General features: G+C 43.0%; 1 protein-coding gene across 2 annotated transcripts in view; it reads right to left on the bottom strand.

Annotated features, from left to right (window-relative positions):
- Window positions 1-13,335, bottom strand: part of TXNDC11 (thioredoxin domain containing 11) — a 110,894-nt gene that overhangs the window by 3,763 nt on the left and 93,796 nt on the right. For both annotated transcript variants that reach the window (XM_019507442.1, XM_019507443.1), the window contains one exon: window positions 4,966-5,046. In XM_019507442.1, coding sequence (XP_019362987.1) covers window positions 4,966-5,046 — 81 coding nt within the window. The remainder of the gene's footprint in view (window positions 1-4,965; window positions 5,047-13,335) is intronic.

Here is a 13,335-nt window from a genome sequence, read left to right as displayed (position 1 = left end):
AACCCCCCCCCCCAGACTATTTGGTCTGTCATGTGTGATTTGAAGAGATAAGTTAAGTTATCTGGCCCAGCTGTTCTGAGGCAGATGTGTACATGAAGATCTTAAGACAGGAAAACAGGGTTGACCTCAGTCCTCTAGTCCATCTCCTGCTCAAGGCAGGATCATCCCTGACTAAACCATCCCAGCCAAATGTCTGTCTCACCTGGCCTTCAAGCTTCCAAGGCTGGAGATCCTGTAGTTTTCCTAGGTAGCCTGTTCCAATGCTTGACAATCCCCATGTTCAGGAAGTTCCTTCTAATCTCCAACCTAAAGTTTGCCTGCTGCAGCTTGAGGCCACTGCTCCTAATCCTGTCCCCTCAGACACAGAGAAAAGCCCATCTCTGTCCCCTGCGTAATCATCCTTCAGGTATTATCAAATTTCCCCTCAGTCTTCTCTTCTCCAGACTAAGTAACCCAAGTTTTTTCAGCTGCTCATAAGGCTTTCCTCCTAGGCCCCTATCATTTACTTGCTCTGCACTGGACTCCTTCCAATTGTGGGACCAAAACTGGACAGAGTACCACAGAAATGGAGATTTGGAGTCTGATACACTTATTCCAAAGTTTGAATACTTCTTGATGTGGGAAAGTGGGAGAGGGTTCAGGGGAAGTTGGATCACACACAAAGGAACATCCTCTCACCACAGGGCCAGACACTAAGAGGGGGCTGTTGGGAGGCAGAGATGGCAAAAACTATTGAATGAGGGGCCCATAAGGCAATAGCACGTGTTCTAGTAAACATCTTTCCCTTGCACGGCCCATGGCATTGACAGAAAGGGCCCAAAGCCAAAGTGTCAAACTTTGGTGTCTGAGATGTGTATCTTGCATGATCCCCAAAATACCTTATGAAAAACTGAGAAGGCTGGAGGGCTACTCCAGGGAAGCACCCATGAGTGCTCTGAGCCTTACCTATCCTTGGACACTAATGAAGATGAGCATATAAAATCCACTAGTAGTGCTGATCGCATCAGTACTAAGGAGTGGATTTTCAGAGATGTCAGTTCCAAAGATGGAAGTGCTTAACTGGCAATTTAGGCTCCTGGGGTGTGAACATGGCCAGGGTTTCCTGGTTGTTCGGAGGGGGTGGGGGGGTGTCCCTTCTAGATGTATGGCAAGTGCTGAATGCCTTGGTGTAAGTAACAGGGATCGCTGCCACACCTGTCTCTTTGGTCATCAGGTCTGCTGATAGCTAGGTCCCAGGAGGAAGAGGGGTCTTTTGCAGTGCTGTAATGTTGTTTTTCATTTCTCAACAACATGACAGAAACTTTGTCAGAAACCCCTTGCAGTTGCACAGTTTTAATAGGCGTCTTGTGTGAGGACAGACATCTCCTCCAAAAGGAGTGGATCTTCATACAGGATTTTATTCCTCAGACTCCCCTTGCTACTTTGTCAGACAGAGGGACGTGCTCTTAGGTTTTATGGAAACATGATCAAAGGAGTCCTGGGCTCCTGGATCCAAAGCTGGCCCCAATCATTTGCTCAGGAGTTATATCTGCTGCCTTGCCCCCACAGCTTTGTGAGTTTGGGAGGTGAAGAACTTACACACAGCATTTTCCTGGACTGTAAGATTCTTCCGGATGGTCAAGGTACTCACTAGGATATCCCTGCCATGTGAAGGAGAAATGCATCACACTAGGTGATACTGTGGCACTATTTGGGGGTGAGGGAAGCCAGGCAATAGTTTCTTCAAAAGCAAGTTGCCAAAAAGCACTGACCTATTAAACTACTAAACTATTCCACTGACCCATTAAACTATCAAAAACTACTAATAGTAGTAGTTAAGAGTTTGACAGTCTGGGAGACAGCAGCAAAGAGCTGTGCCTTGAGCTAAAAGGATCTGAAGTACAGCTGGCATACTCCACCCTTTCTGCTGTCAGTGTGAAGCATAAGGAGTGAGGGGATGCACATATGCCATGTTAATAATGCTGTCCAAAGAATGTCTCTTGAGACTGAGCCCATGAAAAGCATGCTACATAAGAGAAAAGAATGAGAAGATCTAAGAAAAGATGCATGACAGACTGTTTCCTGGATGGACAGAAAGTAAGAAAATCTTTGGAGAGTGGATGACTTACGTGCCACTTATCTGCAGATCCAAATGTAGGGCCTTGTGCCTCAAAAATATCCTATTATCACTTCTATAAAACAAGTGCTACTTCCCATAGTAAGAATGCTCTCCAATAAGCTAAAATAATGTTTGATTATTTAGTTCTTTTCACTGGAGAGTAGAACTGATTAAGTACTGCTGTGTCAAAATATTCTCTTTCAAATCCTGGAAAACATTTCAAATTAGTTGATGTACGGGATAGTTATACGGGTCCCTTTTTAGTAATGATTCAAAAACTTGTGCCAAATGAGGGTGCTGTTCTTCAAAGCTAAGCTAGTCTTGGAATAACAAACAAGTAGCAACAATAGATACAGACACTTCTCTGATCCCAGTCTTGTCACTTGGAAGCCATTCATCAGTGCACCCTTAATGAGGCTTAGCAAAAAATGCAAAGTCCACATAAAGACAAAACACTATGATGGATATTATCACTATATGAACGGTGACATTATAGGCTGACTTGCACAGACCTTGGTCACATGAACAGAAAAAAAAACTGATCACAGCAGTAGGTTATCTTCTTCTACATGGACCAACACTGAGCTGCAATGAGACACTTTGCTAACAGGTTACACATGTAACATGGTAACAGCAGAGTGATGGTGACACTTATGAATTTTGGTTTCCATCTTTCATCCGGAGAGGAGCGAGTCCACTGAGCACAGACTCCTCTGCCCTTCCTCCTCCCTATCAAGCTTGATTATTTTTGGCTATACTTCCTCTATATTACCAGTAAATACAGCCAATAATATTAAGAACACCAGCAACATGAGGTAGCCCTGCTATTTCCCAAAACTGCTATTTGACACTGAAAAAGCCTGTACTTTATATGAAGTGCTTTCTAAAACTTGCAGTTTGCAGGAAACAAACCCACTGTAAACAGTTTACATAGGAAATTTTTACATGATATAAAACTTTATAGGTGTGACTTTTGCCTGAAACCCTTGAAAACTCTGGCAGTGCCTGATGTATGTTCAGAGGTTGAAATAAAATTCAACTTTAACTAACACTGCAGGAAGCCCATGGTTAGCATTTGCAAAAGATTTTTCTTCTTCTCTGGTTTGTTAAAATTGCCTGAACGGAGCACATCTTCCATTAAAGATCTGTAGAATTTCAAAAAGTGTTAATAATTTCCTGCTCAGGCAGATGTTCAACCATAAATTTACCTCCCTTCAGATGCATGCTTTTATAAGTACCTGTTTTTTCACTCTCAAACCATAATCTTTTTCTATTTGATGTTGCAGTGAAATGCATGTAGTCACACACTTTGTGGCAGTACTAGGATATCATAAAACAGAATTAATGACTTTACAAAAGAAGCAAGAAAACCAGAAAACAACTGCTAGAAAAAGAAGCTCTGGTTAGCAGCAGAACTCTAAACTCTGATTTGCACATAAGAGATGACTAAGTACATTGCATAAGTTAACCTTACGTTAAACTGCACGTTAAAGCTCACTCCAAATGAGAATTCCTTCAATTAAAAAAAAAAGAAAAGGAGAAAAAGAGAGATTATCATGAAACTGTCCATATATAAGCAGCTATGTTTTCTGCCTCCATAAAACATGGAAGTGTGCTTATCTGCGTAGCCCAAAGAAGTCTTCAGGCACTGCAATTCTGCCACAGTTATAGGCAAGTTAGAAAAGCTGAATGTGACAAAAAATATCAACGCAAAATTGTGAGTAGGTGAAATCTGAGTTAACATCACTTTTGACTGGTGAAAAGTTGCACATCCCTGTTCAGTTTGGTTATGAAAAAACTGCAGAGCAGGATAAAGGATTCACAAACTCTAAGGCTGGAACAAACTATTCTGATCAAAGGATGCAGTAAGTCACCCTTTAATTTCCATTTGTATTATTTATTTTTAGCTTCTGCCTATTTGCATTTTTACTTCCTATTTTTATCCAACTCTTGATTCCCTCATGTTTTTAAACTTCCCCCCTTCTAAAATTCTCTTAAACAATGAGATCAGGATTAGTTCAAGTAAGAAAGATGGTGACCAGCCCATATCTGTTTAACTGTTTGTGATGACAAGCTTTGTTTACTGATTTTCTAAATCTCACTACCAGAATCCCCATGCCTCCTTTTTTCTCATTATCTTTCATTGATTCCTAACTCGCCAGTCAAGCACTGCTACACAATCAAATGAGGTAAAATTAACTACGAAATAACAATTAACAATACATGTTGGTTACAAATAAATCTTAACAAATTACAAAGACACTTCAGGATAACAGTCATTATCCACAAATCATCATCTGTTCCCAAATACCTACTGTATTTACTTTGTGGCCTACCACAAATACTTCTGCTCAAAAATCAGCCCTCCAAAATTGGAATGCGTGTCTTAAGCAGGGAAGCCAATCTTTGCTGGAGTAGAAGCATGGAGTCACTGTGCTGTAATGGCTGCTGCTTCTACATGCCAGCAGGAGAGTCCAGTTTAACCTTCTCATTGTCATTGCCCAATTGGCAGCCGCTTTTGTCTGTTCACCCAATTTGGCAGTGGCTATGAAAGAGTTAACATTGTGAACTGGATGACTGTGAGTGAACTGCTGCATGCAGTCAGCTCTTGGCCATGACTCTGGAAAAAAATCTCACTCTTCATTCTTCTGCCTTCCAAAAATAAGTTGTGTATCTTAACAGGGAAGAGGCATATGGCAAACAAGGAAATACAGTATTTGAGAAGCTACAGGAACTGGCAGGAACTGTACGTACATGGAAAGGAACCACTGGTTGGCTTTCACCTCTTCTGAGGCAAGTAACCAGATATATTTTCAAACTCCCAGGAAAGGAAAGAAAATGTGTATTGAGGAAAGAAACAACATTACCTGTTCTGAGGAAATAACAAAATGGTTGGGAGGCGATCTGTCATAAATTCCCATGGGAGGTCATTTTGAGAGACATCGATTCTACAATACACAAAGCAAAAAAAAGAAAAAAAAAGAAATGGATAAAGAGATCAGGCACTGAATATTCCAAGCTTTACTCTCAATTTTGACATATCATAATTTGGAGGTGATGAACAGACAACAGCAGGTATGAGAAATCAAACTTAAATGTATTCTATTACAAGAAACGTTATGAAGCTGAATCAGCACATTACATACAACATTATATAAAACTACTCTCAGTTTAGCAAACTGCCATGCACAAAGCTTTGGCTGCTACTTTCCTGCCAGAAAAAGAAATTTAAAAAAAATCAACTTTTTCTTAGTAATTAATGGAATCCCATTACTGGTTACCATACTTTGTTACAGGAGCTCGTTTCCTTGAGACAGACTGGTGTACCAAACGCAGCACTATCAGTGCAATGCAGAAGGACGGTATTCCAGCATTAAGAATGTTCTATTTAGCAAAGCTGCTGAGTGTCCTACGTCAGGTACATTTTATCTTGTGCAAGGGAAGCTGTCTTAATTCATAAAATGGAATACCATCCAGCATTTAAACTAAAAAACTAAAACAAAACAAACCCTGCACTTAATCACATAAAACTCAACTGCTCCGGAAGCAACATTTACATTTGTCAGCATCTCTTGTTGTTTGCAACAGACAGGTTTCTTCCTTCAGCAAAAGAAACACCTTGTGGCATATCACAGCAAGTAGCCACCTGACTTCATTATGTATCATGTACTTCAGGACACTATAAGTTCAATGTCCTTTCTGATGTTCTGGAGGGAGAGAGATTTACTCTTCTTGGCAATTTCGATGCCAGAGTCAGAAGGGACTTGAACCACTGGAATGGAACCATCAGCAAGGAAGGAGTAGGAAAGGTCAACTCCAGCAGCTTCCTCTTCTTGACTAAATGCACAGGCCATGGACTCATCAGCACTAACAGTAACACCCTGTTCTGCCAGAAAAACGGGCACAAGACATCATGGCAACACCCCCAGTCTAAACACTGGCAAACAACTGATGGACTATATCACTGCCTGGGACTGCAAAGATGTCTGCATCACCCAAGCTATGCTAGGAGCTGAAGATTGCTGGTCCAATCATTGACTCATCCACTTGGAGCCAGTTTGAGTAACATAACCCAAGCGACAGCTGCAGCAGAAGCAATGCCAATAGAAGATCAACATCAGAATACTCAAGGACCTAATCAAGTGAAATCTCTTCCGTGACAGGGGCATGCTTCCAGGCCTGATCTCAATATCAGCCCGCTTCCTGTCTATAGGCAAACCAACCACCTTGTACCCCTGCCACACCTTGTATTTTAATTAGGAAGTTAATCAGGTGAAGGCTGACCTTTGAGTGCCCAGCTGTATCACAGGCCATATGTACACACTCCGACTACCCCTTACACGTGTCCCAAGCCTCAGAGACGTCTCACTGCGTGTTACATCTCCAGCTCAAGACCGAGCCAAACTGGGTACACAGCTGAGTCTCTCACACTTTGCTGTCTTGGGCCACACACACACTGCCTCCCTCTCACTGGGGCCTCTCACACACTGCCTGCTCTCACCAAGACTCTTTCACGCATGCCCTCTTCAAGGCATTGACCTGCTCCTCTGAGCAACTCCCATAGGCCATCAGGCTTTCCTCTCCTCATTTTGGCCAATCCTAGTGCAGCCTGAGACAGTCATCTGAACTAGGCTGGGCAATTAACAAACTATAGGCCAACTTTGCCCCCTAGCCCCTCACCAGGCCACTTGGCTCCCTCCTCGGGCCAACACTCAACAGCTATGCTGGGGGTCTTTCATCCCTACAGGCTCAGGCACCCCTCCCTGAACATACCTGGCCCCATTTCACCCTCTCATTAGGGTCCGGGGTCTTACACCCTCCTTAGGGCTCAGGTGCCTCTTGGTAGGCATACATGGCCCCACTCCTCCCCTCCAGTAACCCACTGGATGATGGGGGCTGGAGTTATTGAGGCACCCTGACCCACCTTTCACTGGGGAGGTTAGCGGCCTTGGTACTTACATGGGGCTGCCCCACCACTAGCAGTCCCACCAGGTCTCTGTTCCCCAGCAGGGTGCAGCCTCCTCCTTCCCTATAGCCCGTTCCCCAACCTCCGAGATGTTCCTGAAGCAGTAGCTCCATGAGGTGATGTTCCTCCCTTGCTGTCTAGCAGCAAATTGCTGCCACAGCTCAGAGAGCTGGGCTCTACAATGGCTGCCCTAATCAGGCACCTGCTGGCTGCCTGCTCCAGCCCTTAAAGTGGCGTCACATCTTCCCTCAGTGCCTCAATGAAAAACTGGTGAATTCCAATCAACAACAAAGGGAAAATATCATCAGCACTTGCGGTGTCTTCAAGTCCACTGTCATCAGCACCTGCAAAGAGACACTTGGATTCTTTACCTGGAAACATCAAAACTGGTTTGATGAGAAGGACTAGGAGGTCCAGGAGTTGGTCAACTACAAGTGCAAGGCCTTTTGAGTTTGGCAGAATGATGCCAACTCCAAGCAAAAGAAATGGTATCACCAACAAGCCCAGGCAGAGGTCCAAAGAAGTACCTGCGATGTGAAGAACACAGTGGGAAGACAAGATGAAGGACATTCAATAGTTTGCCGACATCTACAACGCGCATATTTTTTTCCCAGTGCCACCAAAGCCATCTATGGTGGAGGCACTCAGGAACCAACCTCCTTGAGACCTAAGGATGGAGGAGATCTGATCAAGGAAAGGGGAGCCATCAATGCCCAGTGGAAGAAGCATTCTGAAGACCTTCTCAATCGCGACTCTCTTTGTTAATGAGAGTGTTCTCAATTCCATCTTTGAATCCCTCCAAGCCTTGATGAGGTAAGGAAAGCCATCAAGCAGATGAACAACAAGGCACCTAGAGGAGATGGAATCTCCACTGAAATCTTCAAGCAGGGGGGGAGAGCAGTTTATATCATAGCTCCATTCCCTCACTGTAAGGATTTGGAATGAGGAGAAAATCCCAGACAACCTCAAGGATGCCATGATTATGACAATCTTCAGGAAAGGAGACAAGTCCGACTGCAGATATTAGAGGGATCGCCATGCTGTCTATCACAGGAAAGATCATTGAGAGAACCCTCCTGAATCGTCTCCTTCCACTTCCTGAAGAGCTCCTCCCAGAATATTAGTTTGGGTTTAGAGCATCAAGAGGCACAACTGATATGATCTTCACAGCTAATCTGCTGCAGGAAAAATGCCAGAAACAACATAAACCTCTTTATGTGTCCTTCTTTGAGCTTACAGGAGCCTCCAACTCTGTCAACTGAGAAGTGTTGTAGAAGATCCTTCTGAACTATGGACAGTCACTAAAATTCATCACCATTCTTTGTCTGCTCCGTGGTGTTATGCAAGCAGTGGTTCTCAGTAATGGAACCATCACAGATCCCTTTGGGGTAAAGACAGGAGTTAAGCAAAGCTGTGTCATCACTGCAACACCCTTCTCAATATTCCTTACCACAATACCATATCTGACCAACAACAACCTTCCAACTGGAGTAGAGCTAAACTACCAAGTGGATGGTAAACTGTTTAATCTCAGCCAACTGAGTCAAAACCAAGACCACCCCAACCTCAAATCGTTGAGCTCCAGGATGCTGATCATGCTGTAGCCTATGCTCACTTGGAACCAGACCTTCACATAACCGCTTATATCTTTATCAAAGAATTCAAGTTTAATGTGTTCTGGATAATTTTAGGAATTTGGGGCCTGGCAATTCATAATAGTAACAGAAGAAAAGTTTTGTATTTGAATAAAAGTTGACAATAATCTATAGCTGCTTATAATTGCAGCAGGTGAGCTTTGAATTAGCACTTTTAAAAAATCTCTTAACAGCATTGACTCTGACTACACCTGCTCATTAAGCCTGGGGCTTATCTACGTGTTATTTTATGCTTGGACTATCTGTTTAGAAATTTTAAAAATATGCATAGGCAGGGTCAGGTCTTCAAGTGACCAAGAACAATACAGGTTGAGAAACCTCAATACTGAGGCAAAAGATGATTATAACATTATAAAGGCAACCTCCACTTAGCACTTCTAATTGGTTCCCAAAAAACAAGCATTAAGCAGAATAGCATTAAGTGAAACCAATTTTCCCATACAAATTGATGTACTAAGTACAATTTGTTAATGTGGCTCCCCACTAATACTATAAAAATCATTTAATCTGGACTTCTAATTCAAATATTTAATTCACACTTTCTAATTCAAAGCCAAATTCAATGCTCTACAGACCTCAATATGGCATTCACCTGCTTTAGGACATCCAATTTTAAGCTCCAGTATTAAGCTTTTGTGCTGTTTTTTCTCAGCACTTGCAGTTACAGAGTTGGTTGCATGTTTCTGACTCGTGATGATTGATTTCAAGGGTCAAAATAAATTGCTAAACTCAGAGCACAAAAGTTTTTGACTAACTAAGACGGTGACACAAACAACCTGGCACTAAATTGCACAGTGAGGCTTAGTGCCACAGCATGTCGGTGGCGCATGTGTACACGCCCTGCTGCCAGCTGTACAATGCCTGTGAGAATTATAACGAAACTCACTGAGTGCTAAGTGGAATCGGGTATCAATGTAAAACAAGCGTTATAGCCAAATAGCGCTGAACAAGGATTGCCTATGTTTTATTCTTAGAAAATAAATTGTTACAACCTTATCCATGCCTTGCCTGAAGGTTAGGAGGCATCTACAATTTTATATTGGATGCCTGGAGAACACTTTTTTTTTTTGTTTTTTTTAAATGAGTTGGTTCAAAGCTGATTAAAGTAATTCTAAGATGTTTCTGCCTTGTGTCACTCCAACCAAAGACTTAAAAAAATTAAAAAGCCTATTTATATGTTGCCATTAGGTGCTGAGGGAAACAGCTAACAGCTTATTTATCTCAAGGAAAAAGCTACCCCAAGATAAGCTGCAAGCAGACAATCCCTATGTCAGTGTAAATTACACTAGTTTATCCTTCTCCCATTCCTTCAGGGGTACTATACTTGACTTGGTGAAGTTAACCTCACAGTGCAGGTGTTTTATTTGACCAGGTCCTTCCTTACCAAACTTGAAGACAAAAGCCAGTTCTCTCCAATGGTTGTTAAGAAAAGACAACAAAGATTATTGTTAAGAATTAACAAAATGTCAAGACTACTTTGAAAGACATTTTCATAAAAATGGTAGTGTCAGAAGGATGTTGTAACCATTGTGGTCCAGGAATTATGTGAGACACAAGAATGCATTGTATTCAAAAGCCTAACTTTATTCCAACCATATATTTGGTCCAAATAAAAGATATCAGCACAAAAATTGCATGCATCTTACATTTTAATAAAAAGATATTTATATAAAATGTAAGATTGTTAGGATTTACAGGAACAGCAATGAACTCCTAAAACCCTGGTAAATCTAAATGGCTCTATAAGGAAACTGGCTGACCAGAGGTTAAGATTCTAAGAGTTTTTCTATAATTTCTTGCCACAACAAAGGCAATTATAATTACGCTGCATACTATCCCAGGAGGACACAAGCTAAGGCCCCGGAGCACCCTGCTGTAGCGGTACCTGAGGGAGGGCTGATCCACCTGTAGAAGAAAGAGAAAAGCCCTGGAAGTGTAGGGCATGCTTACCATTTTCAGGAAAAGCGGAGCCAGGCAAGTCATACCGTGACAAACTGCCCACGCAGTTCGCCAGCCATTTTTATTGCTGGCTGGGAGCGGCATTGGCAGATTACATCATCAAAAAATCGCCACCTGGCTGATTTAAAAGCCAGCGGCGAGGAAATGGAGGGGAGAGCAGCAACACTGGAGCCAGAAGGCAAAGCTGCTCCCTAGGCTGCACACAGGCTGTGTTAGCAGCTCAGCAGGGATCTGGACAGAGTCCTGGCAGAAGCGTACAGGATCCATTAAAAGAAGGATCATCCTGGTTTGGCAGGGCAGCCACAGATGATGGCGTCAAGGGACCCTGGAGCCTCAGACACTGAACATGTGAGTGAGTGGGGTGGGCTGAGGCCCCGTACCCCACCTATTCCTTTTTTCTTTCTTAATTTGTCTCGAGTTTTGCAGAGCCCCAAACCAGGGAGAGGGGCCACAAGCAACCTTTCAGGTCAAGGGGAGTTGAGGCAACACAGCAGACTGCTATGCTTCAAAAGAAGACGTGATGTGTTGACGAGGATGGTCCCACATCCTGTGGTTATCCTGTGTGGAGGGATACCAGGAGATGGACGGGGGAAAAAAAAAAAAAAAAGGAGGGCAGGCGACAACATCAGGAGACGGGCCAGCGACCCATCATCTGGCTGTCCTGAGGTCTGGGACATGGCTGGGGTGTAGGGGAGGTGGAGCCCCATGAACACCCACACCCAGTCTGCAAGGAGCCGCGAGAAGGAGCCCCACCACTGAAGAGGAAGTTCCAAGTCGTGGCAGGAGAATATTGGGGCCTCCCTTGGGGTGAATACAGCCCAACACCTAGGCCTCAGGAACACACCCTGTGGCCAGCACCGGGTACACGCTCCAAGGAGGCTAGAGAGCACCTACACAAGGCCAGACGGGTGCAATACTCATTAAACAGAATACATATTCCTGAACCAAAAATGCTACTAGCACCAATCCACAAATGCCTGAACCAAATGGAAGGAGGACAACAGCTCATTACAAATCTATCCAAACAGAAAAGAATCCTATGAAATTATAGGAAGAGGTTTTAATAAAAAAGCATTTTCAAATGAACAAGTGATGTTTTCTTTCTGCCACTATCCAATTTATCTTGTTTTACCCACTTAAGCAAACAACCACCAGACAGCAAGGAGAAAAGGGAACAAGAGAAAAACACTGCACCAAGAAGAAGCAACCTCTCCGTTTAGACAGCATCACCAAGGGCTCCTATACATGTGCAGGAAGGCTGTAATTCCAGCACATTGGAGCAGATTAATCAAGTCTGCTGGTGCGTAGTAATTTGCCATCTATAAATTACTTAAGTTATCTATGCTATGCCAAGACAGGACTTTCTAGTAATGTTAAGTTATTTTGGTCTCCTCTAAGAGCAGAGGTACTTCTAAAGGCATAGCTTTAAAAATCTCCAGAAGCATAAAAAAAAGATTATGGATGAAATGCTCACCGTTTACTGTTTGTGGTCTTTATTTTGTTTGATTTAATTTTTAATTCTTCTTTTCTCTTTTTTATAATAAAAAAGGTCACAATTAAAGACTGAGATCATTTTGCTAGTCTTTAAATCAAGATATCTCATAAAGCAAGGGAGAACAATAATTTGGGCCTGTGGGCCACATGGACAGTTTTGGGGAGCTGCTGGATATCAGTCAGCACTCCCCTCCCCCTGCCAATGCCTGGAGCCCATGCGCCTTTTGCTCCTCCCCACCACTGCCACCAGCGCCCAGAAGCTAAGCACACCCCGGCCTGCCCTGTGCCCACTCAAAACTCACTCCAGACAGAGCGGACCAGCTCCAGACCAGTCAGGACCTATGCACACAGCCCTGATCCCAGCACCGGTCCACCCTGCATGTGCTCCAGACTGAGCAGTGGTGGCAGCCGGGCAGAAGCTGCTGCTGGATGTGGGGAAAAAGCGGCTGCCTACCCCTCACCGCTGCCAGGCTCTTCTTGCTGTGGCCTCCCAGAGGCCGTGCCTGGGTTGCTCTGCAGCCAGACAGGACCAAGGGACCTGCTGCAGGACAGACGAAGTCCCTCTGCAGGCTGTATTTTGCCCACTCTTGCCATAAAGCATGGCAAAGCAGTCATAGTCCAAATTGCCTTTAAGAGAGACAACTGTTTAGATTTGGAAACAATATAACTTTGGAATCAAGTATGAAGGTGAAAACAGAAATAGAACCAGGCCCAAAATAGAACTGGATTTTAGAAATCAAGTTTAACAGAGTCCAGTGCAAGGAGTTGAACTGATTTAGAAAAATGTGTTTTAAGAAAGTAGAATCATTTCATAAAAAATAAAGTTCAATCTTGAAAATGTAATTAAATATTTTTCCTAATAAATTCATTAATCATATAGCTAATAAAAGGAACAATATAGCTAGGTGCCAGACTATTTAAAATATGCTTGCCCCATTATTAGACTAAGATATATATGGGTGTGACAGGTTAAAATTCATATGCTAGAAAAAATGACAAACCCGTATGATGTATTAAACAAATTATTCATTAGGAGTTTAATTAATCCCAACAAAAAACTTTTGATTCCTACTTAAAACAGAGATTAAGTCATAGCTATAGGCTTTATGCTGGTCCTTGATTGGATGAATATCTAGCAGAGTAAAATGGGAACAGTGCAACTG

This window comes from Gavialis gangeticus, unplaced genomic scaffold (genome assembly GCF_001723915.1).
Source record: "Gavialis gangeticus isolate Ggan-Ray unplaced genomic scaffold, GavGan_comp1, whole genome shotgun sequence".
Classification (NCBI taxonomy): domain Eukaryota; kingdom Metazoa; phylum Chordata; order Crocodylia; family Gavialidae; genus Gavialis; species Gavialis gangeticus.
The sequence above is the reverse complement of the archived record's forward strand: the minus strand, read 5'-3'. Positions and strand labels throughout refer to the sequence as shown.